We start from the raw sequence: 25,907 nt of genomic DNA on the forward strand, positions 1-25,907 counted from the left end.
GAGAGGAAACCGGCGCACCCGGAGGAAACCCACGCAGACACTGGGTGAACGTGCAGACTCCGCACAGACCCAAGCCAGGAATCGAACCTGGGACCCTGCAGCTCTGCAGCAACACTGCTAACCACTGTGCTACCGTGCCGCACGATATAAAGAACAAAGAAAAGTACAGCACAGGAACAGGCCCTTCGGCCCTCCAAGCCTGTGCCGACCATGCTGCCCATCTAAACTAAAATCTTCTACACTTCCTGGGTCCGTATCCCTCTATTCCCATCCTATTCATGTATTTGTCAAGATGCCCCTTAAATGTCACTACCGTCCCTACTTCCACCACCTCCTCCGGCAGCGAGTTCCAGACACCCACTACCCTCTGTATAAAACAAATTGCCTCGTACAACTCCTCTAAACCGTGCCCCTCGCACCTTAAACCTATGCCCCCTAGTAATTGACCCCTCTACCCTGGGAAAAAGCCTCTGACTATCTACTCTGTCTATGCCCCTCATAATTTTGTAGACCTCTATCAGGTCGCCCCTCAACCTCCGTCGTTCCAGTGAGAACAAACCGAGTTTATATATATAAATATGTTTATATGTATAAGTTATAGGTAGAAGTTCAACCATGAGCATATGAATGGCAGAGCAAAACTTGAGGATATATATGGCCTATTCTTGCTCTTGATTTCTTATCTTCCTATGAATTTTTACAAGTAATTGTATCTCTCCCTCCCATTGTAATACTGGAGATCAGGCACTTACTGAAATCAGGTCGGAACACAATCTCCTGATGGTTAAGATCCCAGTACTCCACCTGCATTTTGCTAAACTACAACTTTAGACAAGCCTATCAATGCTTCAGGCATACAAATATTGCATTTTTGCCACTAGACATGTCTATTTTATTGGTACAAACTGACTACTTAAAGATATTGAGAAAAATTGCAGCTTAGGTTGCAATGTTGTCCAAAATTCTTAATTCCATATCAGTCGCTTTTTGCCTCCGTGTTCTACAGTTTTAAATGTAGGTGCTGATTGCCTCAGTTTCATTGCATTTACGCCTGGAGACAAAACCTGAGGTGATGTGGTGATCAGAGTTGACTTGAACATAGTGGTACATAAAGGGATTTGGGGATGGTGTGGGGGAAAGGGCTTTGCAGAGGATCAACACATAGGTGATGAGCCGAATGGTCTCCTTCTGTGCCGTAACCATTCTATGATTCTAAAATGATCATCCAATGTGCCACAACTTTTTTCCCAATAAAAACAGAAAACACCGCTTCTACTCCGCAGACCTGGTAATATCTACGGAGAGAGCAACAGGGTGAATGATTCGGGCACCAACCAAGCCTCCTTCCACCCTACATCATCTAACCCTATCAACACAACCTTCCATTTCTTTCCCCCTCGTGTTCATCCAGCTTCCTGTAAAATGTATCCATATTACTTGTGTCACCTGTTCCTTGCGAAATGAATTCCACACTCTAACCATTGTCTGGATAAATAGATCACAGTGGGTAACTTTAATCCATGTGCCGTTTGTTCAGAAGGTGTTCCTCCGATTTGCACTTAAAATCTGTTCTTCCTTCCAGAACTCAGTAACACGGAGCGCCCCCTTAAACAGCGACGCACAGAATAGAATGGGAGCCCGATTCCTCACCACGTACGACAAGAGATTCGTCATCAAAACGATAACTAGTGAAGACGTAGCAGAGATGCACAATATTTTAAAAAAGTACCATCAGGTATGTTTGGACGCAGGCTACGTTTGGTTTAATTCATTGTGGAGAAGGTTGGGATCTGGAATTTCCAAAGCGTTAAACGTACAGCACGCTGAAACTGGACGGGTGATATGGTGAAAGTCTTTGGATGACCCCTTGATGTCAATGATAGCCGGCTGGGATCTTGGATGCTGAAACCTGCAGTGGGTATGGAGGTCAAATCAGAGTCAGTGAAAGCGGGCAGAATAAGATCATAAGAACTAGGAGCAGGAGGAGGCAATTCAGCCCCTCGTACCCGCTCCGCCATTCAATGTGATCATGGCTGATCTCATCTCGGTCTCAGCTCCACCGTCCTGCCCGCTCTCCATAACCCTTCAACCCATCACTATTGGAAAATCTGTCTATCTCCTCAGATTTACTCAATGTGGTGGCATTCCCCACACTCTGAGTAGTGAATTCCGCAGATTTACGACCCTTTGAGAGAAGTAATTTCTCCTCATCTCTGTTTTAAATCTGCTACCCCTTATCCTAAAACTGTGTCCTCTCGTTCTAGACTTCCCCACAAGAGGAAGCATCTGCTCTACGTCTACTTTGTCTAAACCTTTTTATCGCCTTTGTAACTCAATTAGATCTGCCCTCATTCTTTTAAACTCGAGAGAGTATAGACCTAACTGGTCAATCTTTCTTCATACGGCAATCCCCTGATCTCTGGAATCAATCTAGTGAACCTCCTCTGAACTGCCTCTTATGCAACTACATCCCTCCTTAAATAAGGTGCCCAAAACTTTGCAGCAACATTTCCCTAATTTTATATTCAATTCTTTTGACTATAATGGCCAAAATTCCATTTGGCTTCCTTCTTGCCGCTGTACCTGCATGCTAGTTTCCTGCCTTCTTGCCTGCTGTACCTGCATGCTAGTTTCCTGCCTTCTTGCCTGCTGTACCTGCATGCTAGTTTCCTGCCTTCTTGCCTGCTGTACCTGCATGCGAGTTTCCTGCCTTCTTGCCGCTGTACCTGCATGCTAGTTTCCTGCCTTCTTGCCGCTGTACCTGCATGCTAGTTTCCTGCCTTCTTGCCGCTGTACCTGCATGCTAGTTTCCTGCCTTCTTGCCGCTGTACCTGCATGCTAGTTTCCTGCCTTCTTGCCTGCTGTACCTGCATGCTAGTTTCCTGCCTTCTTGCCGCTGTACCTGCATGCTAGTTTCCTGCCTTCTTGCCGCTGTACCTGCATGCTAGTTTCCTGCCTTCTTGCCGCTGTACCTGCATGCTAGTTTCCTGCCTTCTTGCCTGCTGTACCTGCATGCTAGTTTCCTGCCTTCTTGCCGCTGTACCTGCATGCTAGTTTCCTGCCTTCTTGCCGCTGTACCTGCATGCTAGTTTCCTGCGATTCATGCATGACGGCACCCAGATCTCTCCGCACCGAAACACTTACAACTTTGCAACTTACGATCCCACCTAGCTATAGTACCTTCTCTACCTGCACCAAGTCATTAATATACATTGTAAATAGTTGAAGCCTGAGGACCGAACCCTGTGGCACCCCACTAGTTATATCATGCCAACCAGAAAAAGACCCATTTATCCCGACTCTCTGCCTTCTGCTGGTTGGCCAACCTTCTATCCAAGCTAAAAAATGACCCCATATCCCATATGACCTTACCGTGTGTATTAACCTTTTGTGCGGCAACTTATCAAATGCCTTCTTGAAGTCCAGATGTAATACATCTACAGGACACCCATCATCCACTTGGCTTGTTACATCTTAGAAGATGTAGCATAAAAAGCAAAAGGGTAGCCAGGGAAAGGGTTGGCCCACTGAAGGATAGGCAAGGGAATCTATGTGTGGAGCCAGAGGAAATGGGCGAGGTACTAAATGAATACTTTGCATCAGTATTCACCAAAGAGAAGGAATTGGTAGATGTTGAGTCTGGAGAAGGGTGTGTAGATAGCCTGGGTCACATTGAGATCCAAAAAGAAGAGGTGTTGGGTGTCTTAAAAAATATTAAGGTAGATAAGTCCCCAGGGCCTGATGGGATCTACCCCAGAATACTGAAGGAGGCTGGAGAGGAAATTGCTGAGGCCTTGACGGAAATCTTTGGATCCTCGCTGTCTTCGGGGGATGTCCCGGAGGACTGGAGAATAGCCAATGTTGCTCCTCTGTTTAAGAAGGGTAGCAAGGATAATCCCGGGAACTACAGGCCGGTGAGCCTTACTTCAGTGGTAGGGAAATTACTGGAGAGAATTCTTCGAGACAGGATCTACTCCCATTTGGAAGCAAATGGACGTATTAGTGAGAGGCAGCACGGTTTTGTGAAGGGGAGGTCGTGTCTCACTAACTTGATAGAGTTTTTCGAGGAGGTCACTAAGATGATTGATGCAGGTAGGGCAGTGGATGTTGTCTATATGGACTTCAGTAAGGCCTTTGACAAGGTCCCTCATGGTAGACTAGTACAAAAGGTGAAGTCACACGGGATCAGGGGTGAGCTGGCAAGGTGGATACAGAACTGGCTAGGCCATAGAAGGCAGAGAGTAGCAATGGAAGGATGCTTTTCTAATTGGAGGGCTGTGACCAGTGGTGTTCCACATGGATCAGTGCTGGGGCCTTTGCTCTTTGTAGTATATATAAATGATTTGGAGGAAAATGTAACTGGTCTGATTAGTAAGTTTGCAGACGACACAAAGGTTGGTGGAATTGCGGATAGCGATGAGGACTGTCGGAGGATACAGCAGGATTTAGATTGTTTGGAGACTTGGGCGGAGAGATGGCAGATGGAGTTTAATCCGGACAAATGTGAGGTAATGCATTTTGGAAGGTCTAATGCAGGTAGGGAATATACGGTGAATGGTAGAACCCTCAAGAGTATTGAAAGTCAAAGAGATCTAGGAGTACAGGTCCACAGGTCACTGAAAGGGGCAACACAGGTGGAGAAGGTAGTCAAGAAGGCATACGGCATGCTTGCCTTCATTGGCCGGGGCATTGAGTCTAAGAATTGGCAAGTCATGTTGCAGCTGTATAGAACCTTAGTTAGGCTACACTTGGAGTATAGTGTTCAATTCTGGTCGCCACGCTACCAGAAGGATGTGGAGGCTTTAGAGAGGGTGCAGAAGAGATTTACCAGAATGTTGCCTGGTATGGAGGGCATTAGCTATGAGGAGCGGTTGAATAAACTCGGTTTGTTCTCACTGGAACGAAGGAGGTTGAGGGGAGACCTGATAGAGGTATACAAAATTATGAGGGGCATAGACAGAGTGGATAGTCAGAGGCTTTTCCCCAGGGTAGAGGGGTCAATTACTAGGGGGCATAGGTTTAAGGTGAGAGGGGCAAGGTTTAGAGTAGATGTACGAGGCAAGTTTTTTACGCAGAGGGTAGTGGGTGCCTGGAACTCGCTACCGGAGGAGGTGGTGGAAGCAGGGACGATAGTGACATTTAAGGGGCATCTTGACAAATACATGAATAGGATGGGAATAGAGGGATACGGACCCAGGAAGTGTAGAAGATTGTAGTTTAGCCGGGCAGCATGATCGGCACGGGTTTGGAGGGCCGAAGGGCCTGTTCCTGTGCTGTACATTTCTTTGTTCTTTGTTCTCTTTGTTCAGATTAGTCAAAGAGGATTTACCCTTCATAAAACCATGCTGACTCTGATAGATTGTCTAACCCTAACCCAAATGTCCTGTTATTGCTTTCATAATTACGGATTCCAACAATTTCCCAGTGACAGATGTTAAGCTAACTAATTGGTCTATAGTTTCGTACCTTCTGCCTCCCTCCCTTTTGAATAAGGGCATTACGTTAGTATTTTTCCTGTATCCAGAGAATGTTGGAATAATATAACCAATGGATCCACTATCTCCGCTGCCACTTCCTTTAAGTGCCTAGGATGTAGGCCATCAGGCCCTGGTGCCTTCAATCCCAATCGTTTGTTTAGTACTTTTTCCCATTTGATGATGATTGTTCTACGTTGCTCCCTTTCTATTACCTCTACATTACCTGTTACTATTGGGATGGTACTATTATCCCCCATTGTGAAAACTGAGGCAAAGTATTGATTTAGTGTTTCTGCCATTTCTGTGTTCCCAACTATTAACTCCCCAGTCTCATCCTGCAAGGGACCAACATTCACTTTAGTTACTCTCTTCCCTTTAGTTACTCTCTTCCCATTAATATATTTATAGAAGCGTTTGCTATCCTTTTTTATATTTTGCACTAGTTTTCTTTCCTAATTTACCTTTGCTCTTTTTATTACTTTTTTAGCGACCCTTTGTTGATCTTTAAAAGTTTCCCAATCTTCCAGCCTGCCACTGGCCGTTGCAATATAGTATGCCTTCGATTTTGTCTTTATGTTATCTCTAACTTCCTTGCTTAGCTATGGATGTTTTTTTTCCACCTCTTACAATTTTTCTTCCTCTTACAATTTTTCTTCCTCTCTGGAATATATTTTAGTTGGGAGGAATTGAATATCTCTATTTTTAAATATTGCCACAGCTCATCAACTGTCCGGTCTTTTAGTCTTCCTGCCCAGTCCACTCGAGCCAAATCTGTCCAAATGCCTACGTGATTACCTTTGTTTAACTCCAAAACGCGAGTGTTGCACTCCAATTTCTCGCCCTCAAACTGCATTTAAAATTCCATGATCACTCTTCCCTTGAGAATCCTTAACCATCAGGTAATTAATTAATCCCTCCTAAATACACAATACCAAATCCATCCATCCCCCCCCATTTTGTTTAAAGCCCTATCTACAGCCTTAGTTGTGCGATTCACCAGGACTCTGGTCCTCGCATGATTCAGGTGAAGACTGTCCTGTCTGAACAGCTTCTTCCTTCCCCAGAATAATGGAACCAACTTTTAATCCACAAGAAATGTATTTAGTCACAGATTTGATGTCCGCTGGAACTATGACCAGAAGGTAATGTCCTAGATGGGAAAAAATGTTGCCTGCACCAGGATTTAATAAACCTTAAGAAATTACAGCACTTTCTGTTAGTTTAATATCAGACTATTTAAAAATTAACAGCAGGTGGGGGTTCTACTGATGATCCAGTTTGTAAAAGTACTACCTCATTTTATACTGGGCTATTCAGATCGAACGGTCCAAGTTAGTTTCTCATTCTATACTGGGTTAATTGGGGGCAGTAGATGGACTCAATGGGCGAAATTCTCTGGAAAAGGCACGATGTCCGCCGACCGGCGCCAAAAATGGCGCAAATCAGTCGGGCATCGCGCCGCCCCAAAGGTGCGGAATCCTCAGCATCTTAGGGGGCCCAGCCCTAACCTTGAGGGGCTAGGCCCGCGCCGGACTGATTTCCGCCCCGCCAGCTGGCGGAAAAGGCCTTTGGTGCCCCACCAGCTGGCGCGGAAATGACATTGCCGGGCGGCGCATGCGCGGGAGCGTTAGCGGCCGCTCACGGCATCCCCGCGCATACGCTGTGGAGAGAGTCTCTTCCGCCTCCGCCATGGTGGACACCGTGGCGAAGGCGGAAGGAAAAGTGTGCCCCCACGGCACAGGCCCGCCCGCGGATCGGTGGGCCCCGATCGCGGGCCAGGCCACCGTGGGGGCACCCCCCGGGGCCAGATCGCCCCGCGCCCCCCCCCAGGACCCCGGAGCCCGCCCGCGCCGCCTTGTCCCGCCGGTAAGAGAGGTGGTTTAATCCACGCCGGCGGGACAGGCATCCTAGCATCAGGACTTCGGCCCATCCGGGCTGGAGAATCGCCGGGGGGGGGGGGCCTGCCAACCGGCGCGATTCCCGCCCCCGCCGAATCTCCGGTGCCGGAGAATTCGGCAACCGGCGGGGGCGGTATTCACACCAGCCCCCGTCAATTCTCCGACCCGGCGGGGGGTTGGAGAATCTCGCCCAATATCTCTGGACTAAGGATGAGGAAAAATCAACCTGGTTTGCTGCTAATCTTGTGATTTCTGCTGGGAAGTGAGATTAGGATGGGGCTGGTTTGTGATTGCCCTCCACGGTTGAGCAATGTATTGATGCTTGCTAACTACCTTGAAAAGTGACCAGCACCTGTGGAGACATACCCCCGATGGGTTTGTGCATTCTGTATCCTCGTAGAATAAATGTCAACTAAAATTAATAGCGATTAATATAACAAAACACGCATGTTCGTACTTGACTTTGCTCTGTTTGTGAAAGTATCTCTTTTTAATTTTTCTAGTATATTGTGGAATGCCACGGAAACACGCTTCTTCCTCAATTTCTGGGCATGTATCGGTTAACAGTAGATGGAGTGGAGACCTACATGACTGTAACGAGAAACGTATTTAGTCACAGACTCACTGTTCACAGGAAGTACGACCTGAAGGTAACATCCCGGATAGACTATGTTGCCTGTGTCAGAATGTTTCTGCATATTTCTCTTTCAAAGTCAGTCAGACCAGAGGAACTTTGTATCATTTCTGTGTTAGAAAGACAACTATAATCTGCAAAAATTTGATTTATAGAGCTCTCCATACCTAAAGGTATCTTCAAATGTAAAAGGTGTGCAATGAACATGGAGGAAAAACAGGGAAAGATACTATGGGGAGAGGGGAGGTACAATCAATGAGTGTATTTTGTGAGGACTTTGAAGACAGTGAGAGATGGTATAGGGTGAATGCTCCAAAGGGACGGGACTCACTGGCTTGAGGAACTGCCTCTGATGGTGGGGAGATAAAGACGGGAATCCAACCATAATGTAATGTCAAATAGAAGAAAGGTGCAGATAAGGGCATATGGCTAGGAAAGATCAGTCGTGTGGGGCATAACAAGGCCATAGGAGTACTTAAAAATGGAGGACCTTGAAGTCAATATTTTGGGACGCAATAGAGCACTGGTAATGGTGGAGGTGACAAGACGGTGGGTTTTGTTGTACCTGTGGAACATTCCCAGTGGAGCGACTGATGCGCTTTTCTGTGCAAAATGTTTTAAGTTCTAACTACTACTCTCAAATCAAGCTCTCCCCCCTTTTAGAGCATAGATAATGAGTCCTTTGTAGTCCTCAGTGCTTCCTTACCCAGTCAAATTCACGCTTGAACTGTAGCAAAGCAGAAAAACCTATTAACGATTAAAACATTTAAAATTAGTTTAGTTCCCCATTGGCTTAGCACATCATGAGCCGCGCACAGAAGGAAGATCTCGAATTGACACCCTAGTGTGACAGATCTCAACTGAGAGGCATATATATCCTGGCCGCGAGGTTTGCTAGTGTCACAGGGGAGGGTTTAAACTAGTATGGCAGGGGGGTGGGCACGGGAGCAATAGGTCAGAAGGTGAGAGCATTGAGGGAGAACTAGGGAATAGGGACAGTGTGGCTCTGAGGCAGAGCAGACGGGGAGAAGTTGCTGAACACAGCGGGTCTGGTGGCCTGAAGTGCATATGTTTTAATGCAAGGAGCATTACGGGTAAGGCAGATGAACTTAGAGCTTGGATTACTACTTGGAACTATGATGTTGTTGCCATTACAGAGACCTGGTTGAGGGAAGGGCAGGATTGGCAGCTAAACGTTCCAGGATTTAGATGTTTCAGGCGGGATAGAGGGGGATGTAAAAGGGGAGGCGGAGTTGCGCTACTTGTTCGGGAGAATATCACAGCTATACTGCGAGAGGACACCTCAGAGGGCAGTGAGGCTATATGGGTAGAGATCAGGAATAAGAAGGGTGCAGTCACAATGTTGGGGGTATACTACAGGCCTCCCAACAGCCAGCGGGAGATAGAGGAGCAGATAGGTAGACAGATTTTGGAAAAGAGTAAAAACAACAGGGTTGTGGTGATGGGAGACTTCAACTTCCCCAATATTGACTGGGACTCACTTAGTGCCAGGGGCTTAGACGGGGCGGAGTTTGTAAGGAGCATCCAGGAGGGCTTCTTAAAACAATATGTAAACAGTCCAACTAGGGAAGGGGCGGTACTGGACCTGGTATTGGGGAATGAGCCCGGCCAGGTGGTAGATGTTTCAGTAGGGGAGCATTTCGGTAACAGTGACCACAATTCAGTAAGTTTTAAAGTACTGGTGGACAAGGATAAGAGTGGTCCGAGGATGAATGTGCTAAATTGGGGGAAGGCTAATTATAACAATATTAGGCGGGAACTGAAGAACATAGATTGGGGGCGGATGTTTGAGGGCAAATCAACATCTGACATGTGGGAGGCTTTCAAGTGTCAGTTGAAAGGAATACAGGACAGGCATGTTCCTGTGAGGAAGAAAGATAAATACGGCAATTTTCGGGAACCTTGGATGACGAGTGATATTGTAGGCCTCGTCAAAAAGAAAAAGGAGGCATTTGTCAGGGCTAAAAGGCTGGGAACAGACGAAGCCTGTGTGGCATATAAGGAAAGTAGGAAAGAACTTAAGCAAGGAGTCAGGAGGGCTAGAAGGGGTCACGAAAAGTCATTGGCAAATAGGGTTAAGGAAAATCCCAAGGCTTTTTACACGTACATAAAAAGCAAGAGGGTAGCCAGGGAAAGGGTTGGCCCACTGAAGGATAGGCAAGGGAATCTATGTGTGGAGCCAGAGGAAATGGGCGAGGTACTAAATGAATACTTTGCATCAGTATTCACCAAAGAGAAGGAATTGGTAGATGTTGAGTCTGGAGAAGGGGGTGTAGATAGCCTGGGTCACATTGTGATCCAAAAAGACGAGGTGTTGGGTGTCTTAAAAAATATTGAGGTAGATAAGTCCCCAGGGCCTGATGGGATCTACCCCAGAATACTGAAGGAGGCTGGAGAGGAAATTGCTGAGGCCTTGACAGAAATCTTTGGATCCTCGCTGTCTTCAGGGGATGTCCCGGAGGACTGGAGAATAGCCAATGTTGTTCCTCTGTTTAAGAAGGGTAGCAAGGATAATCCCGGGAACTACAGGCCGGTGAGCCTTACTTCAGTGGTAGGGAAATTACTGGAGAGAATTCTTCGAGACAGGATCTACTCCCATTTGGAAGCAAATGGACGTATTAGTGAGAGGCAGCACGGTTTTGTGAAGGGGAGGTCATGTCTCACTAACTTGATAGAGTTTTTCGAGGAGGTCACTAAGATGATTGATGCAGGTAGGGCAGTAGATGTTGTCTATATGGACTTCAGTAAGGCCTTTGACAAGGTCCCTCATGGTAGACTAGTACAAAAGGTGAAGTCACACGGGATCAGGGGTGAACTGGCAAGGTGGATACAGAACTGGCTAGGCCATAGAAGGCAGAGGGTAGCAATGGAGGGATGCTTTTCTAATTGGAGGGCTGTGACCAGTGGTGTTCCACAGGGATCAGTGCTGGGACCTTTGCTCTTTGTAGTATATATAAATGATTTGGAGGAAAATGTAACTGGTCTGATTAGTAAGTTTGCAGACGACACAAAGGTTGGTGGAATTGCGGATAGCGATGAGGACTGTCTGAGGATACAGCAGGATTTAGATTGTTTGGAGACTTGGGCGGAGAGATGGCAGATGGAGTTTAATCCGGACAAATGTGAGGTAATGCATTTTGGAAGGGCTAATGCAGGTAGGGAATATATAGTGAATGGTAGAACCCTCAAGAGTATTGAAAGTCAAAGAGATCTAGGAGTACAGGTCCACAGGTCATTGAAAGGGGCAACACAGGTGGAGAAGGTAGTCAAGAAGGCATACGGCATGCTTGCCTTCATTGGCCGGGGCATTGAGTATAAGAATTGGCAAGTCATGTTGCAGCTGTATAGAACCTTAGTTAGGCCACACTTGGAGTATAGTGTTCAATTCTGGTCGCCACACTACCAGAAGGATGTGGAGGCTTTAGAGAGGGTGCAGAAGAGATTTACCAGAATGTTGCCTGGTATGGAGGGCATAAGCTATGAGGAGCGATTGAATAAACTCGGTTTGTTCTCACTGGAACGAAGGAGGTTGAGGGGCGACCTGATAGAGGTATACAAAATTATGAGGGGCATAGACAGAGTGGATAGTCAGAGGCTTTTCCCCAGGGTAGAGGGGTCAATTACTAGGGGGCATAGGTTTAAGGTGAGAGGGGCAAGGTTTAGAGTATATGTACGAGGCAAGTTTTTTACGCAGAGGGTAGTGGGTGCCTGGAACTCACTACCGGAGGAGGTAGTGGAAGCAGGGACGATAGGGACATTTAAGGGGCATCTTGACAAATATATGAATAGGATGGGAATAGAAGGATACGGACCCAGGAAGTGTAGAAGATTGTAGTTTAGTCGGGCAGTATGGTCGGCACGGGCTTGGAGGGCCGAAGGGCCTGTTCCTGTGCTGTACGTTTCTTTGTTCTTTGTTCTTTGTTCTAAGGTGGCAAAAGGGGTACTGCCTTTAGCTTTACATTCTGGAGCTGGGGAAGGAGAAAAAAATAAGTCAAGATTCCTTCTCCTGATCGCTCTCTGGTGACATGCTTGAAGTTCACATGTATGAGTGCTAATTGGGGACAGCACGGACAGGTTCACTGACTAGGTTCACTCATGAATAATGGCCATTTGGACAAGGTACCATTCCCGATAAGGAGTTGTAAATATTGTAAGCGGAGACAAAGTTAATTGCGGCTTTTTATATGAGCAAAACATTTATATTATTAGCTACTGAATGTTCATGTTGAAAACATGGAGCTGATTCACAGGCCAGTTTGTTGACAGGAAATGTTCAGCATTCCAGCTGTGAATAGAAACCTATTTTGGTGAGTCAGAAAAATTCTTTCCCGTTCCCCACATGAAGTCCCACTCGGTGGGTGAAACAATTGTTTAAACACTAATGCTTACTCTTGTTAAATGTACAAGCCTTTGCTTATTCGCGATATCTGCTTGCTCATTCTCTCTGTGATTAAAACTCCGAACTGGCCTCCCCAAATAGTCGCTCATCAGTTGTGTCAGGTGAATAGCTGAGCCATAACCTAGCAAGGTTCAGATTGAATCTGTGTTTATTTTCCTATTCTTCATTCATGGGATGCGGACATCCAAGGTCAATAATTATTGCCCGTACTGAACTGTCCTTGAGAGGTTGGTGGTGAGTCGCCTTTTTAAAAAAAAATTTCGAGTACCCAATTCATTTTTTCCAAATAAGGGGCAATTTAGCATGGCCAATCCACCTACCCTGCACATCTTTGGGTTGTGGGGGTGAAATCCACGCAAACACAGGGAGAATGTGCAAACTCCACACGGACAGTGACCCAGAGCCAGGATCGAACCTGGGACCTCGGCGCCGTGAGGCAACAGGGCTAACCACTGCGCCACCGTGCTGCCCTGTGAGTCGCCCTTTTTGACCGATGCAGTTCATGTGGATTGTAATTTTGTCAAAAATGAGTGGCTTCAGTGGCTTCCCAGGCCATTTAAGAATCAACTGCGTTGCTGTGAGTTTGACATCACATAGAGGCAAACTGAGTAAGTTTCCTTCCTTGCAGGCATTCGTAAATACATAGGTTTTGACAATCTGGCAGTTTCATGGTTAGAATCACCTTTTATTCCAGATATATTTAATTCCTTAACAGCTGTGGTGGTATTTGAACTCCATCTTTGGATTCTTAGCCCAGGCCTCGGCGCTAGACCAGTAATGAAACTACAATGCTACTGTGCCCAATTCATTTTTTCCAATTAAGGGGCAATTTAGCCTGGCCAATCCACCTACCCTGCACATCTTTGGGTTGTGGGGGTGAAACCCACACAAACACGGGGAGAATGTGCAAATTCCACACGGACAGTGACCCAGACCCGGGATCGAACCTGGGACCTCGGCGCTGTGTGGCAGCAGTGCTAACCCACTGCGCCACCGTGCTGCCCTACCCCCATAACCTAAAGGTGTGCAGGGGAGGTATATGTCCACAAATCATTAAATGCAGCAGGACAAGTTGAGAGCATAGTTAATACGCGTGCAAGATCCTGGGCTTCATAAACAAGGGTGCAGAGTACAAAAGCAAAGAAGTTATGATAAACCTACATAAAATATTGGTTTTGCCTCAGCTGATGCATTATGCCTTATTTTGAGCACCACATTTTAGGAAGGATATGAGAGTGGGTGCAGAAAAGATTTATGAGGCTAATTCCAGGGGTGAGGAACTTCAGTTAAATGAATAGATTTGAGAAGCTGGGGATGCTATCTATGGAGAAGAGAAGTTTGAGAGGAGAGTTTTGTTTTTTAAAAAAAATATTTTTTTAATTAAAGTTTTGCAACGTTTTTCATAATAAATAGTAATAATCCTAACACAGCAAAATAGAGTGAACATTAACATAATGCAAAAAGAGAATATACAATAGCAATTGACTAGACGTGACCCCACGCGCCTCAGTCTTCTCACACACTCCCAACGGAGCACTCACCCCCACTCCCCTACGGGTCGCTGCTGCTGCTGACGTTTTAATTTTCCCTGAGAAGCCATCGGACGGTATTATGTCCCCGCTCAACAGCAGCAGCTCTGTACACTTGGCTAAATTATTTACACTTGAGAGGGGAGTTGATAGAGGTATTCAAAATCATGAGGACAGAGTAGCTGGAGATAAACTGTTCCCATTGGTAGAAGGACGAGAACCACAGGACACCGATTTAAGGTGATTGACCAATGGAGCGATGGTGACATGACGAAAAAACCTCTTGCAGACTGAGTGGTTAGGCACCTCCGCAGGGTGTGGTGGAGAAAGATTCAGTGTTGGTATTTCAAAAGAGAATTGGATAATTATCTGAAGAGTGAAACTATGGGGCAAAGGCGGGGGAGTAGGCTTGTGCAGACAACTGGCACAGCCACAATCAGAATGAACGGCCTCCTGTGCTGTAACCATTCTATGATTTAATTCTATAAAATAACATGAAAACCAGCATAAACGCTCCATCGTGCACCGATGTACAAATGGCAACCTGGGGCACCCCGTTTAGTTCATTGCCAACCACATTGTTTTTGCACATCCTTGTCTTACCCCTGACCAACCGAGCCCACATAGGCGACGGTGCATTGGGAACAAGTTACGCATATAGATTCCCAGCTTGAGAGCAGGTGATGTTCCAGGTGGCAGGAGTGAATACAAACCCCTCACCCACCTTCCCCCCCAAAACGATGCTGATAACAGGGGAAATGATTGTTCGAGTAATGATTCTCTGAGACACAGAGTCCTACTTCATTGTCGGTGCCTGCCAACAGCCCCCCCCCCCCCCCCCCCCCCACTCTGATTAAAACCCATCACAAGTGTGGGTGGCACATTTGAATGTTGGCCTCTGCCGTGAGTCAGACCCCTGACTGCAGCCTTGTGAAAGTGCTCCATCAACCATAAAACACTGTTCCTGTAATTTTCAATTCTACAATTAATTCCTTTTAATCTGTGCTATAAACAGGCTTGGAAAAAGATTAAATGCGGCAAAAGCGGATACTTTGCCCCTTTTCTAAGTTTCTATTGTCAAAGCAAATTTCAAAGTGAACTTTGATGTGGAGATGGTATTTATCAGCTTGACCTACCAAAAGAAAACCCACTAAGTGGGGTCTTGGCTGATTGTTAGTAATCTTAAAGGCACAGTGTCCATTAATAATTTACGGCTGCAATACCTCGGAATTATGATTTTATTGTGTACAATTGATCCTACCTACTTATAAAATGTTCAAGTTGGCGGGGGGATGGGGGAAGAGATGGTGGCAGAATGGTAATGTCGCTAGACTATTCGTCTAGAGCTCAGGTTAATGATCTGGGAACATGGGTTCAAATTCCATTTCAATTCAACCAATTAATAAAATCTGGAACTGAAAGCCAGTCTCAGTAAGGGCGACCACGATTGTCGTAGGAATCCACCTGCTTCATGAATGTCCCTTCAAGCAGAAAATCTGCCACCCTTACCCGGTCTGTTCTACAAGTGACTCCAGACCCGCAGCGCTGTGGTTGGCTCTTAACTGACCTCTGAAATGGCCGAGCTAAGGGCAAATGGGGATGGGCATTAGAAGCTGACCTTTCCCACAACGGCCAAATCCCATGAAGTAATAAAGTAACATTTTTGATTGCGTGTACAGGGAAAGACCGTGTCCGCTGGTTGATTTGATGAGTCAGTGGTCAGTTATGGCAACAAGAATGACTAGAGTGGTTCGGAGAAACTGCTTTTTCGAAAGGATTGTTGGAATATGGACTGGTTGAGTTCGAGACAATGTCCTCTATTGCGGAAATATTGCAGAGATATTTGAAGCTCAGGAAGATGGAGGACCATTGTGGTAAAGCAGTGCAGTGGGATTAATTTTGGATTGTTCTGGTAAGTCAGCAATGGACTGAACTCCTCCTATCTAGAAACCTGTTAGCTCCAGCAGTGAAACGTGAGGGTCAGCTCCCCATATTTGCCTTGCAGAGGCTGGAGGCCTCAATACATTCACAGAGCCACAGTTTGGTGAGTCTACAACACTGCTGATCTCTTTAAATAGCCTCTCATTTACAAGATGGAGCACAGGCGTCTGGGGGGGCTGGGTGGTGCGGGGGGTCTCTCTCCGTCCCTGCAGCCGGACAATGGGGTTTCGCACTGTGGGCACCCCCACGCCGTTGGGAAATTCTCAGGCGTGAGTGCGCTGCCGGCGAAGGGGAGGATCCCGCTGACGGAGAATGCAACCCAAAGGCTCTGGCTGCCTTTGGGTGTATTCCAGTTACGTAAAATGCCCTTAAACTCTCTCAGGTGTCACCTGTTGCAAAGCTATTCCAGCTTTTGGAACCAAAATAAATCTCAGGAGCACATGATTGCATTTAAGATCGCACTTAAGATCTTTGCTCCATGCCCCAGGTTCTGCTCTCATTTCCAAGTAATTACGCATATAGGAAGAAGTAGATAAGAGCCCTGTGTTAGGGCACAGTCCGCATCTCTAGAACATGACTTTGAACCAGCTAAGCTGTGTAGGTCATGTCTTGCTTCCTCTTTTTCTTTATTGATTTTACACGGAATGAGTGGGGAGCGTCCTGAGCTCAGTTCCTGATGCATACAGTTCCGCAGTACAAAACCAGAGACACGAAAGCCCTCAACATTAATCATAGAGCTGGGCACAGAGATCGGACCGCTGATTCTCTCTCCCCCACCCCCCTTACCAAGTAATTTGTCAAGGATCTCTCTCCTGGGGATGTCAGTAAGAAGTCTTACAACACCAGGTTAAAGTCCAACAGGTTTGTTTCAAACACTAGCTTTCGGAGCACTGCTCCTCCACATCCTGGGGATATGTTATTGAAAGTGCATTAAAGGCATGTAATTGGGATAAAGTAGAAGGCCCTTTACCCTAATTTGACTTGTGTTATTGGCAATACTGACGTGTCCCCCCCCCCCCCCCCCAACCCCCCCGTACTAATGAGCATTTAACAGTATAAGTGGACAAACTGCTGCACATTTTAAGTGTGTTGTCACAAATGGCCACAGAGAAAATGTTTGCTAACCTAGACTTCTTTGGCTCCTTAACATCAGTAAAAATATAATTATCATGCTACTGTAGAATTATAATGCGTTCTGCATAGATATGTTTTAAATTAAGTTATTAAATTAATTAAGTGCTGGCAGTAAGTCAGCTAATTATGGAGCGGAGTGAGTAATTAAATTATTGAACCAAGTGAGTAATTAATTCTGAAATACACAGTATAACTTAATTTAATTTATAGAAATTTAAGCACATTCTTTGGAAAGTGAATACTCCATTATGTAAATAAAAATTAAAAATCCATGACCCGCCCCAAAGTCTCTGCATAAAAACACTACACTATATGATGCAGAGCCAAATAAACTGACTTGTTCCAGATTTGAGTCCTTTTTTAAAATAAATTTAAGAGTACCCAATTAATTTTTTCCAATTAAGGGGCAATTTAGTGTGGCCAATCCACCTCGCCTGCACATCTTTGGGTTGTTGGGGGGAAACCCACGCAGACACGGGGAGAATGTGCAAACTCCACACGGACAGTGAGCCAGGGCCGGGATCAGATCGGGAATCCTGAACAGATCTGATTCATGTGAAGTAAGCTGGAAGAGTATAGAATCAAAGAATAGAACAGTACAGAGGAAGGACATTCAGCCCAAATCTGGGTTAGCTGTTTCCTTCAATATTTACTTTCGAAAGTGTTAGAACTTATACGAGAGTCACGGGACTGGGCCGATCAGGTTCCCTGTGACCCTCGAAGAACATGAACTTACCCGCTGAAGGGGCGGGGCTTCCTTCAAGAGAAGGATAAACCCGGATATAAAGACCCCGGCCCGGTTGTGGGCCAGGGTCGCAGGAATCCTTTCAGGGAGTGATGTCTACTTAGTTTGCTTGTGTTTATTAAACCTTCTTGTTTTTCCTTGTGCTCTCTTGTGGTCGCTTCGTCAAAACCTAACACTGGCGACGAGGGTAAATTGGAGCTGTAGGCGACGCCATTTCCTCCGGACTCAGCCCCCTTTTTGCAGGCATCGGGAAGTCGCTTTGCCAGCTGCAGACATGCCGCACGTCTGGAAGCTTGAGGCGTTTGACGCGGCACCGATGATTGTTCGCAGTTTGTTGAACCGATGCAATATTGATTTTGGGCAAATGCCATCACCGGGGGGATGAGCGCCAAACCGTTATCCTCCTCAGTGCTTGCAGGAAGCCCACTTATGGGGTGATCAAGAGCTTGACTTCCCGGACTCTCAGCCGTTCCCCTGGTAGGGGAGCATTTCAACCCTCGGCTGTCCGTAATCGTCCAACGCTACTGGTTGAATACACCTAAACGAACTTCGGGAGAGTCCGTGGCAGAGTTTATGGCCCATTCCGGGACCTTGCATGTTATTGCAAATACAAAGCTTTGCTGACGGAGATGCTGCGGGATAGGCTGGTCTGCGTTAGTTGCTAGCTAAACCTTAAGAGGGCCATGCAATAATCATGTCATGTGAAAGTGCAAAGCAGGGCATTCAAGAATTGCAGGGGATGGAGGTCGTCGCATTGGGCTGCAACTTTCCCCTCCCGGAAGGACGGCTCCTCCTTGACCAAGAAATCCCGACTCTCGGCCTTGGACAGCCGCTTACTGAGAGTTGGACTGACCACCGAGGACCCTGGGAGCTGGGCAGGACCGCTTTCCCGACCCTGAGGAGCCCGATTCCGGGTGCTGCAAGATGTGTAGCCAACACAGGCACGGCGAGCACCGTCCACGTGTCGGTCCGCCTGCCTATCGCCCTGCATGACATTGATGCCCCCCCCCCCCCCCCCCCCATTTCCCTGCGCACGTCGTGGAGGAATCTACCGATAATTGCCAGCAGCTAAACTGCCTCTCGACAACAAAGGTGACACCAATAAAGATCACGATCCACGTCAACGGTCATCCGACCCAAATGGAACTGGACACGGGCGCTGCCGTCTCGGCCATGGGCAGAAGCATGTTTGAACGGATCCGGACTGGGGTACAACCTTTGTCTTTACAAGACACCGAGGCCTGGTTGGCCACCTACACCAGGGAACAGCAGCCGATTTATGGTACAACGATCATCCCTGCTGCCTTCAGGCTGTAGTCCGCAAGCCTGCCTTTGGTCATAGTATGGGACAGCGGCCCAGTTTTCTCAGGTGAGACTGGCTACAGCGCTTCCACCTTGATTGGCAGCAGATATTCTAGATGTGCACGCGGGGCTACACACTGAGTCCTCGCAAAATCCCCCAAGGTTTTACAAACTGGCCTGGGCACCATTCGCGTGAACCATAGCAAGAATTTGCGTGGATCCATTGACGCAACCACAACATTTCTGTGCCGCCTGGTTCCCCGCCACAGCAGACCGCATTGACAGAGGTGAAGAGGCAGCTTTCATCTCTCCGGTTGCTCACCTATTTCGACCTCGCAAGGCCACTAGTGGTCATGTGCGATGCCTTGCTCTCTGGCATCGGGGCAGTCTTGGTCCATTGAATGGACGATGGGATGGAGCACCCAATACCTATCGCATCCCGGACGCTAGCCGCAGCTGAACGCAATTATGCCCACGTTGGGAAGGAGGATTTAGCTGTGCTGTTTGTCATTAAGATGTTTCATCAATAAGTCAACGGGCATAGGTTCATGGTGCTAACTAATCATAGATTATCATAGAATTTACAGTGCAGAAGGAGGCCATTCGGCCCATCGTGTCTGCACCGGCTCTTGGAAAGAGCACCCTACCCAAGGTCAACACCTCCACCCTATCTCCATAACCCAGTAACCCCACCCAACACTAAGGGCAATTTTGGACACTAAGGGCAATTTATCATGGCCAATCCACCTAACCTGCACATCTTTGGACTGTGGGAGGAAACCGGAGCACCCGGAGGAAACCCACGCACACACGGGGAGGATGTGCAGATTCCGCACAGACAGTGACCCAAGCCGGAATCAAACCTGGGACCCTGGAGCTGTGAAGCAATTGTGCTATCCACAATGCTACCGTGCTGCCCTAAATCCCTGTTAGGGTTGTTTAAAGTGGACTGGGCAATCCCATCCATCGCGTCCGACAAATTCAAAGGTGAACGCCTCTATTGAATCTGTTTCCACCACCTTATCAGGAAGTGCATTCCGAATTCTAATCACTTGTTGCGTAAAAAAGGTTTCCTCCGGTTGCTTCTGGTTCTTTGTATTGGGACACTGCTGTTGGCCTCAAAGCCTTTGATTAGAGGGGGGAGGGAAATTACACAAGGGCCTCCCTGCTCTTGATTGCTACTCAGTGTTCTTTGATGCAAGGTGAATGTGTGAATGTTGGGCAAGGATGAGACATGGTTTGGATGTCTACATAACCGTCATTTATACAATAACACAGCAACAACTTGCATTTATATAGCTTTTTAACTTAGTAAAATGTCCTGAAGCCCTTCACACTAGTGCAATCAAATAGAAGTTGAATACGAGCCACTAGTGCAATATTCGGCATTGTGACCAGTATTAGGCTTGGTCAAAGGGACAGGTTTTAAGGAACATTTATATTTAAAAAAAAAAAATTTAGAGTACCCAATTATTTTTCTTTTCCAATTAAGGGTCAATTTAGTGTGGCCAATCCACCTACCCTGCACATCTTTGAGTTGTGGGAGGGGGAGACCCACACAGACACTGGGAGAATGTGCAAACTCCACACGGACTGTGTCTCGGGGCCAGGATCGAACCCGGGTCCTCGGTGCCGTGAGGCATCCGTGCCGCCCTTAAGGAACATTTATTTGAAAGGAAGAGAGGCAGAAAAGCTAATGGGGGGAACATCAGAGTTTAAGGCCTAGGCAATTGAAAGCAAGGGCACCTACCATTGGTGGAATGATTGAAATCCGGGATGTGCAAGAAGTCAGAGTTGGTGGAATGCAGTGTTCCTAGAGGTTTGTAAGACTGAAGGAGGTACCAGAGATAGGGATGGGTGAGGCCATGGAGGGACTTAAAGACTAGGATGAGAATTTTAAAATGCAAATTACATTTACAGAAATTTAGTACTTGACTGCTTTACCTCTAATAAGCGAAGATTTTATAATGCAGATTGCCCATCTAATACTGGAGGTCAATTGAAATTTTCAAAACAGATTGATACATTTTTGTTAAGTACAGATGTTGAGAGATATGGAAGAAAGGTAGATAAATGGGGTTGAGACATAGATCATTCATGATGTAATTGAATGACAGGCCAGACTCAATAGTTGAATGTTCTACTTCTGTTCCAGTGTACAACCTGTATAATATACACCAACATGTTCTATCATTTCAGTTATTTCAATAAGATGCTGAACTACACAAATGTTGCATGCATTAACTGTATGCAGCTCCTCACTTTTGTAAACGTACGCTACATCTGAACACTTGATAGAAATTGCATAACTAAGAACTTTGACTCTCTGAGAAGCAGATACATTTTTAGGAGCTCAAGCTGCTTGTTAGCTGAATTCGAACCCGGGTCCTCAGCGCCGCAGACCCAGTGCTATCCCCGGCGCCACATGCTGCTCTGGCTTCCCTAACTTAATATCTGCTATTTTAAAAATTCTACAGTCATCCTGTACTGCTATACTGTACCATAGGTGTATTTCTAACTGTTTCCTACCTTTTCCAAAAGGACACTTATGGCGGGTTGTGGGGTTGCACTTCATTGTAATTGTCCACATGAGCAACTGCAGGTCTCCCATGTGACATGACAGAGGCAGCAAGCAGATTGTTGCGAACCCAGCTCCTGTTAATACTGGACAAGTCACATTCCAGAGTGAAACCTGGCTTGATAGAACCTAACCTTTTTGTTAGAAACTGGAGAGGAAAGCTACTGAACAAATTCACAGAAGTCCGCTGCTGAAATGTTGATACAAAGCATAAAATATCTACGAGAGCAACAGACGTGACCTGTATTACACCAGATAAAAAGGTTGGAAAGGTCTCAATGAAAACACAAGACAATTCAGATTTCCCCTAATCCTTTGCCTCAGCAATATCTTAACTGACACACAAACCATTGAAGAGTTATCACTAGCTTGATGCAAAGGCTTCTCGCTTGGGACTTCATAGTTGCAAACGGTTTTCTTCCAGTGAATTCCTGATCATTCACTTGATATTTCTCACCCAACTTGTATCTCTCCCCGAGACACCCAAAGACTGCACTCTAACCTCACTGTTTCTGCAACTGCAGAGCAAACAAATGAGTTTCCTATACTCAGTTTTCCAGTAGCATCGCTGATCACTTTACTGAGTCCTATAACTGATTATTCAGTCAACTAATGTCCCACTGGGCAGCATGGTGGCGCAGTGGTTAGCACTGCTGACTCACGGCGCCGAGGTCCTGGGTTCGATCCCGGCTCTGGGTCACTGTCCGTGTGGAGTTTGCACATTCTCCACGTGTTTACGTGGATTTTACCCCACAACCCAAAGATGTGCAGGGTAGGTGGATTGGCCATGCTAAATTGCCCCTTAATTGGAAAAAATGAATTGGGCAATTTAGTGTGGCCAATACACCTAACCTGCACATCTTTGGGTTGTGAGGGCGAAACCCATGCAGACACGGGGAGAATGTGCAAACTCCACACGGACAGTGACCCAGAGCTGGGATCGAACTGGGACCTCAGCGCCGTGAGGCAGCAGGGCCAACCCACTGCGCCACCGTGCAGTCTTTCTTGTCGGAGGGCTTAAAATTCCTGTCCCCTCTCCCTGTCACACACTGAACTATCTCTGTCTTTTCTTTGTATTTGTGTCACTGTCATTAGGCAGTAATTAGTTTTTTTTTTACTTTGTGTTTTTCTCCCACAATTACTAAACCGTTGACCCATTTTAACCCATCTCTTTAACTTCGGGGATTGTAAAACCTCATTGAAAAGGTATAGATACAAAGAAACCCAAAAGACCTAACCTTTAGTCACAGACACCCAGGCACTAAGGTTCGTAAAACTACCCAAAATGAAACAAAGACCATTTTTACCTTTCACTTATATGCACAAATTCAGCTTAGAATTATATATTGTTCATGACCAGATGACTAGTACTCCCTTCAGGAAAGTAGGGAAAGTCAGAGGGTGGACCCTTCCATTTCATATTCATGCAACTCGGTCCCCTTTCTCATCCTCCTCCACCACCATTGGGAAAGTGAACAGAAGATTGGGATATATGGAGCTTTGGTAATTGGTTTATGCCATCCTCCTTGCTTGGTGTGGTGTACAATCAAGACATTTCTGAAATATTTTAAAATATATTTTTTTATTTAGAAAAGAACAGTGGTAATATTTACTTGTTGCTTCCTTCCTTAGGGTTCAACGGTATCGAGGGAAGCTAGTGGAAAAGAAAAGGTATGTTGATCTCTGTATATGAAATGCATTAGCATTCAGTCAGCTTCCAACAGTAGCCTTGCTTTTATATATGCATTTGTTTTATCATAGAAATATGACTAACACATGTTCGCAAACAGTCAATTTGCGAGTCCTTTTTATTCCACAAAAGCCAGGATTTAATAGTGCATTCTTGTTTGTTTTATATATCTGTTATTATAAAAAGAAATATTTTTGTAATTAAAAAAAGACAAATTATTAAACCGTTATATTTATAGAACTGGCCAGCACAGTGTATCTCTCTGTGTGAGGCTTGAGAATGCTTATTGCCGTAGGTCTTTGCTTTATTTTTGTGATAAAGGCATAGCTTGTGATGGAACAGAGGCCCATGTCAATTCCTGTGTGATATTGTTATTTTCAATTCAGTAAGATGCCGCCTTTGAAAATAATTGAATTGGATGCAAGACTGTTGCAAGCTCCAATAGACTGAGAGGTGGGATTAGAGTTGCATTAGTTGCTTCTCTTATGAATTATCAATATCGACCATACTCTCCGGGAAGGTTCGCACAAGGAAGAAGAAACACAAGTGCTGCCACCGTGCCCCTCCGAGAGAGTACATGTGGAAGCCTCGCAATGTGTGTGCCAGGGAGTGAGGTGGGAGGAAAGAATTCTGTAACGTTAAAGAAGGAAATAGATGTAAAATAATAATCGATGCAATGACCAACCTCGGTCGGCTAAAAGTAAACCTACCTGAAATATTCTCTTCACAATACCTGTACCCAGAGTGGATTGAGCAACACATCTGCAGATCTCGAGTGCACGGTTTTCCAGGAAGTTGAATGACGTTTTTGATATTTAATCATTTCAACCTGATCATATACCAGAGGAACATAAGACTTAGGAGCAGGTTGTGGTCCCAACTAGTAGAAGGATTGCTGGTAGGTTAGTTGAAGAAGGGTGGGAGGGGGGTTGCGTAGAGCATTAATATTGGCATTCCAGAGGGGCTGAATGATCCGTTCCTCTGCTGTAAACCCAACATAGCTGATGTCTTACGAACAACTCTCCAATGTGGAGAGTCAAACTGAATCTGACTCAAAAAGTGAAAAATGAAATTACAATGGAAATTAGGCATTGCCCAGTCTAGCACTAAGCCATATAAATTAGAAACACCCAGATTCAATGCCTACTGCACACTGAGTTTGTTAATCCCAGGCAGGACATCAGTAGAGGTGCTGCAGTCAGCCTCCGAAATGGTTCTGGGGTGGTGAGAGAGAGGAATGTCAGTCAGGTCTCCCTCATTGTTGGGTGGTTACAGGGATGGATGTTGAGTGAGAACAGAGTTGACTCATCTGTACTGTCTTCTTGCCACCTCAGCAAAATGGAGTAATGTCTAATGTTAGTCAGGTGTGTCTAATTAGAAAGAGGCTAACAGATGCATTCATTGCCACAATATCTTGATACTTGTATTCACATGGCCTGTGCATGTGAACTTGGACCTTTTTGTGTGTTAGTAAATTGATAAGATGAAATGTAGAATGAGTGTTTTTTAAAATCGTTTGGAATACTTTACTTTGGTTATTAATTAAAGGTACGTGTTTAAGTAAACATACATGTGAAGTACGCTTACCTACATTGTGTATAATGTGTTTCTCCTGTAACTACTGCATATCGCTAAATATACGTAGCTCTACTTGCACTTCTGGCTAGTCGGCGGTTTCTAATGGAAACACTGCCCTAATTGATACAAATCCTGCTGATTCTTGATGTAAAGGCTTACAGATGGAAAGTTGTCCCTTGTGCCTGGTACAGCAGGGCTGCTGTCAGCAACTTGAAGAGAAAATAATGTGATGGACAGGGGCACAGTCAATGAAACTTTATTCCCTTTGTGCTTTAGGAGCAGACGATATCTAAATTGCAAACAATTAAAAGGGCTTCCTGTTAAAAATATCTTCCAAACATAATAGAAAGCTCTTCCTTGTAGCACAGGGGTTAGCACTGTTGCTTCACAATTCCAGGGTCCCAGGTTGGGTCACTGTCTGTGCGGAGTCTGCACGTTCTCCCTGTGTCTGCGTGGGTTTCTTCCGGGTGCTCCGGTTTCCTCCCACAAGTCCCGAAAGACGAGCTTGTTAGGTGAATTGGACATTCTGAATTCTCCCTCTGTGTACGGTGCGGAATGTGGCGACTAGGGGATTTTCACAGTAACTTCATTGCAGTGTTAATGTAAGCCTACTTGTGACAATAATAAAAGATTATTCTGATTACTTTGAGATTTTGTAAAGATATAACAGTGCAAGGGATTATTCATTCTAGTGGCTGTGTTGCTTCTGTAACATTGAATTGAAGCAAATTAAAGCCATCACACTCCATGACAAATATGTCAGAAGAATTGTGATGCGTCCCTTGTTTTACTTCACATAAAATTACATCTTTTGGATAAGTGAGAGGGAAGAAATTGCTCCATGCAAAGGGTATGCGCTTTAATTGCCCATTTCCAGGTGTCTTGAGAGAAATGATTCATTTATTCTTAGACATTTGAGTACCACCTTCACAATCCACATTTGCAACATAGTGTTGAAGACACAAACAATTACTGTTCCAG

General features: G+C 45.7%; 1 protein-coding gene across 4 annotated transcripts in view; it reads left to right on the top strand.

The window, feature by feature from the left end:
• Positions 1–25,907, top strand: part of LOC140398609 (phosphatidylinositol 5-phosphate 4-kinase type-2 beta) — a 119,434-nt gene that overhangs the window by 74,659 nt on the left and 18,868 nt on the right. For all 4 annotated transcript variants that reach the window (XM_072487449.1, XM_072487448.1, XM_072487451.1 and 1 more), the window contains 3 exons: positions 1,583–1,735; positions 7,879–8,025; positions 23,291–23,329. In XM_072487449.1, the coding sequence (XP_072343550.1) occupies positions 1,583–1,735; positions 7,879–8,025; positions 23,291–23,329 (339 nt within the window). The remainder of the gene's footprint in view (positions 1–1,582; positions 1,736–7,878; positions 8,026–23,290; positions 23,330–25,907) is intronic.

Source organism: Scyliorhinus torazame, chromosome 21 (genome assembly GCF_047496885.1).
Source record: "Scyliorhinus torazame isolate Kashiwa2021f chromosome 21, sScyTor2.1, whole genome shotgun sequence".
Taxonomy (NCBI): Eukaryota; Metazoa; Chordata; class Chondrichthyes; order Carcharhiniformes; family Scyliorhinidae; genus Scyliorhinus; species Scyliorhinus torazame.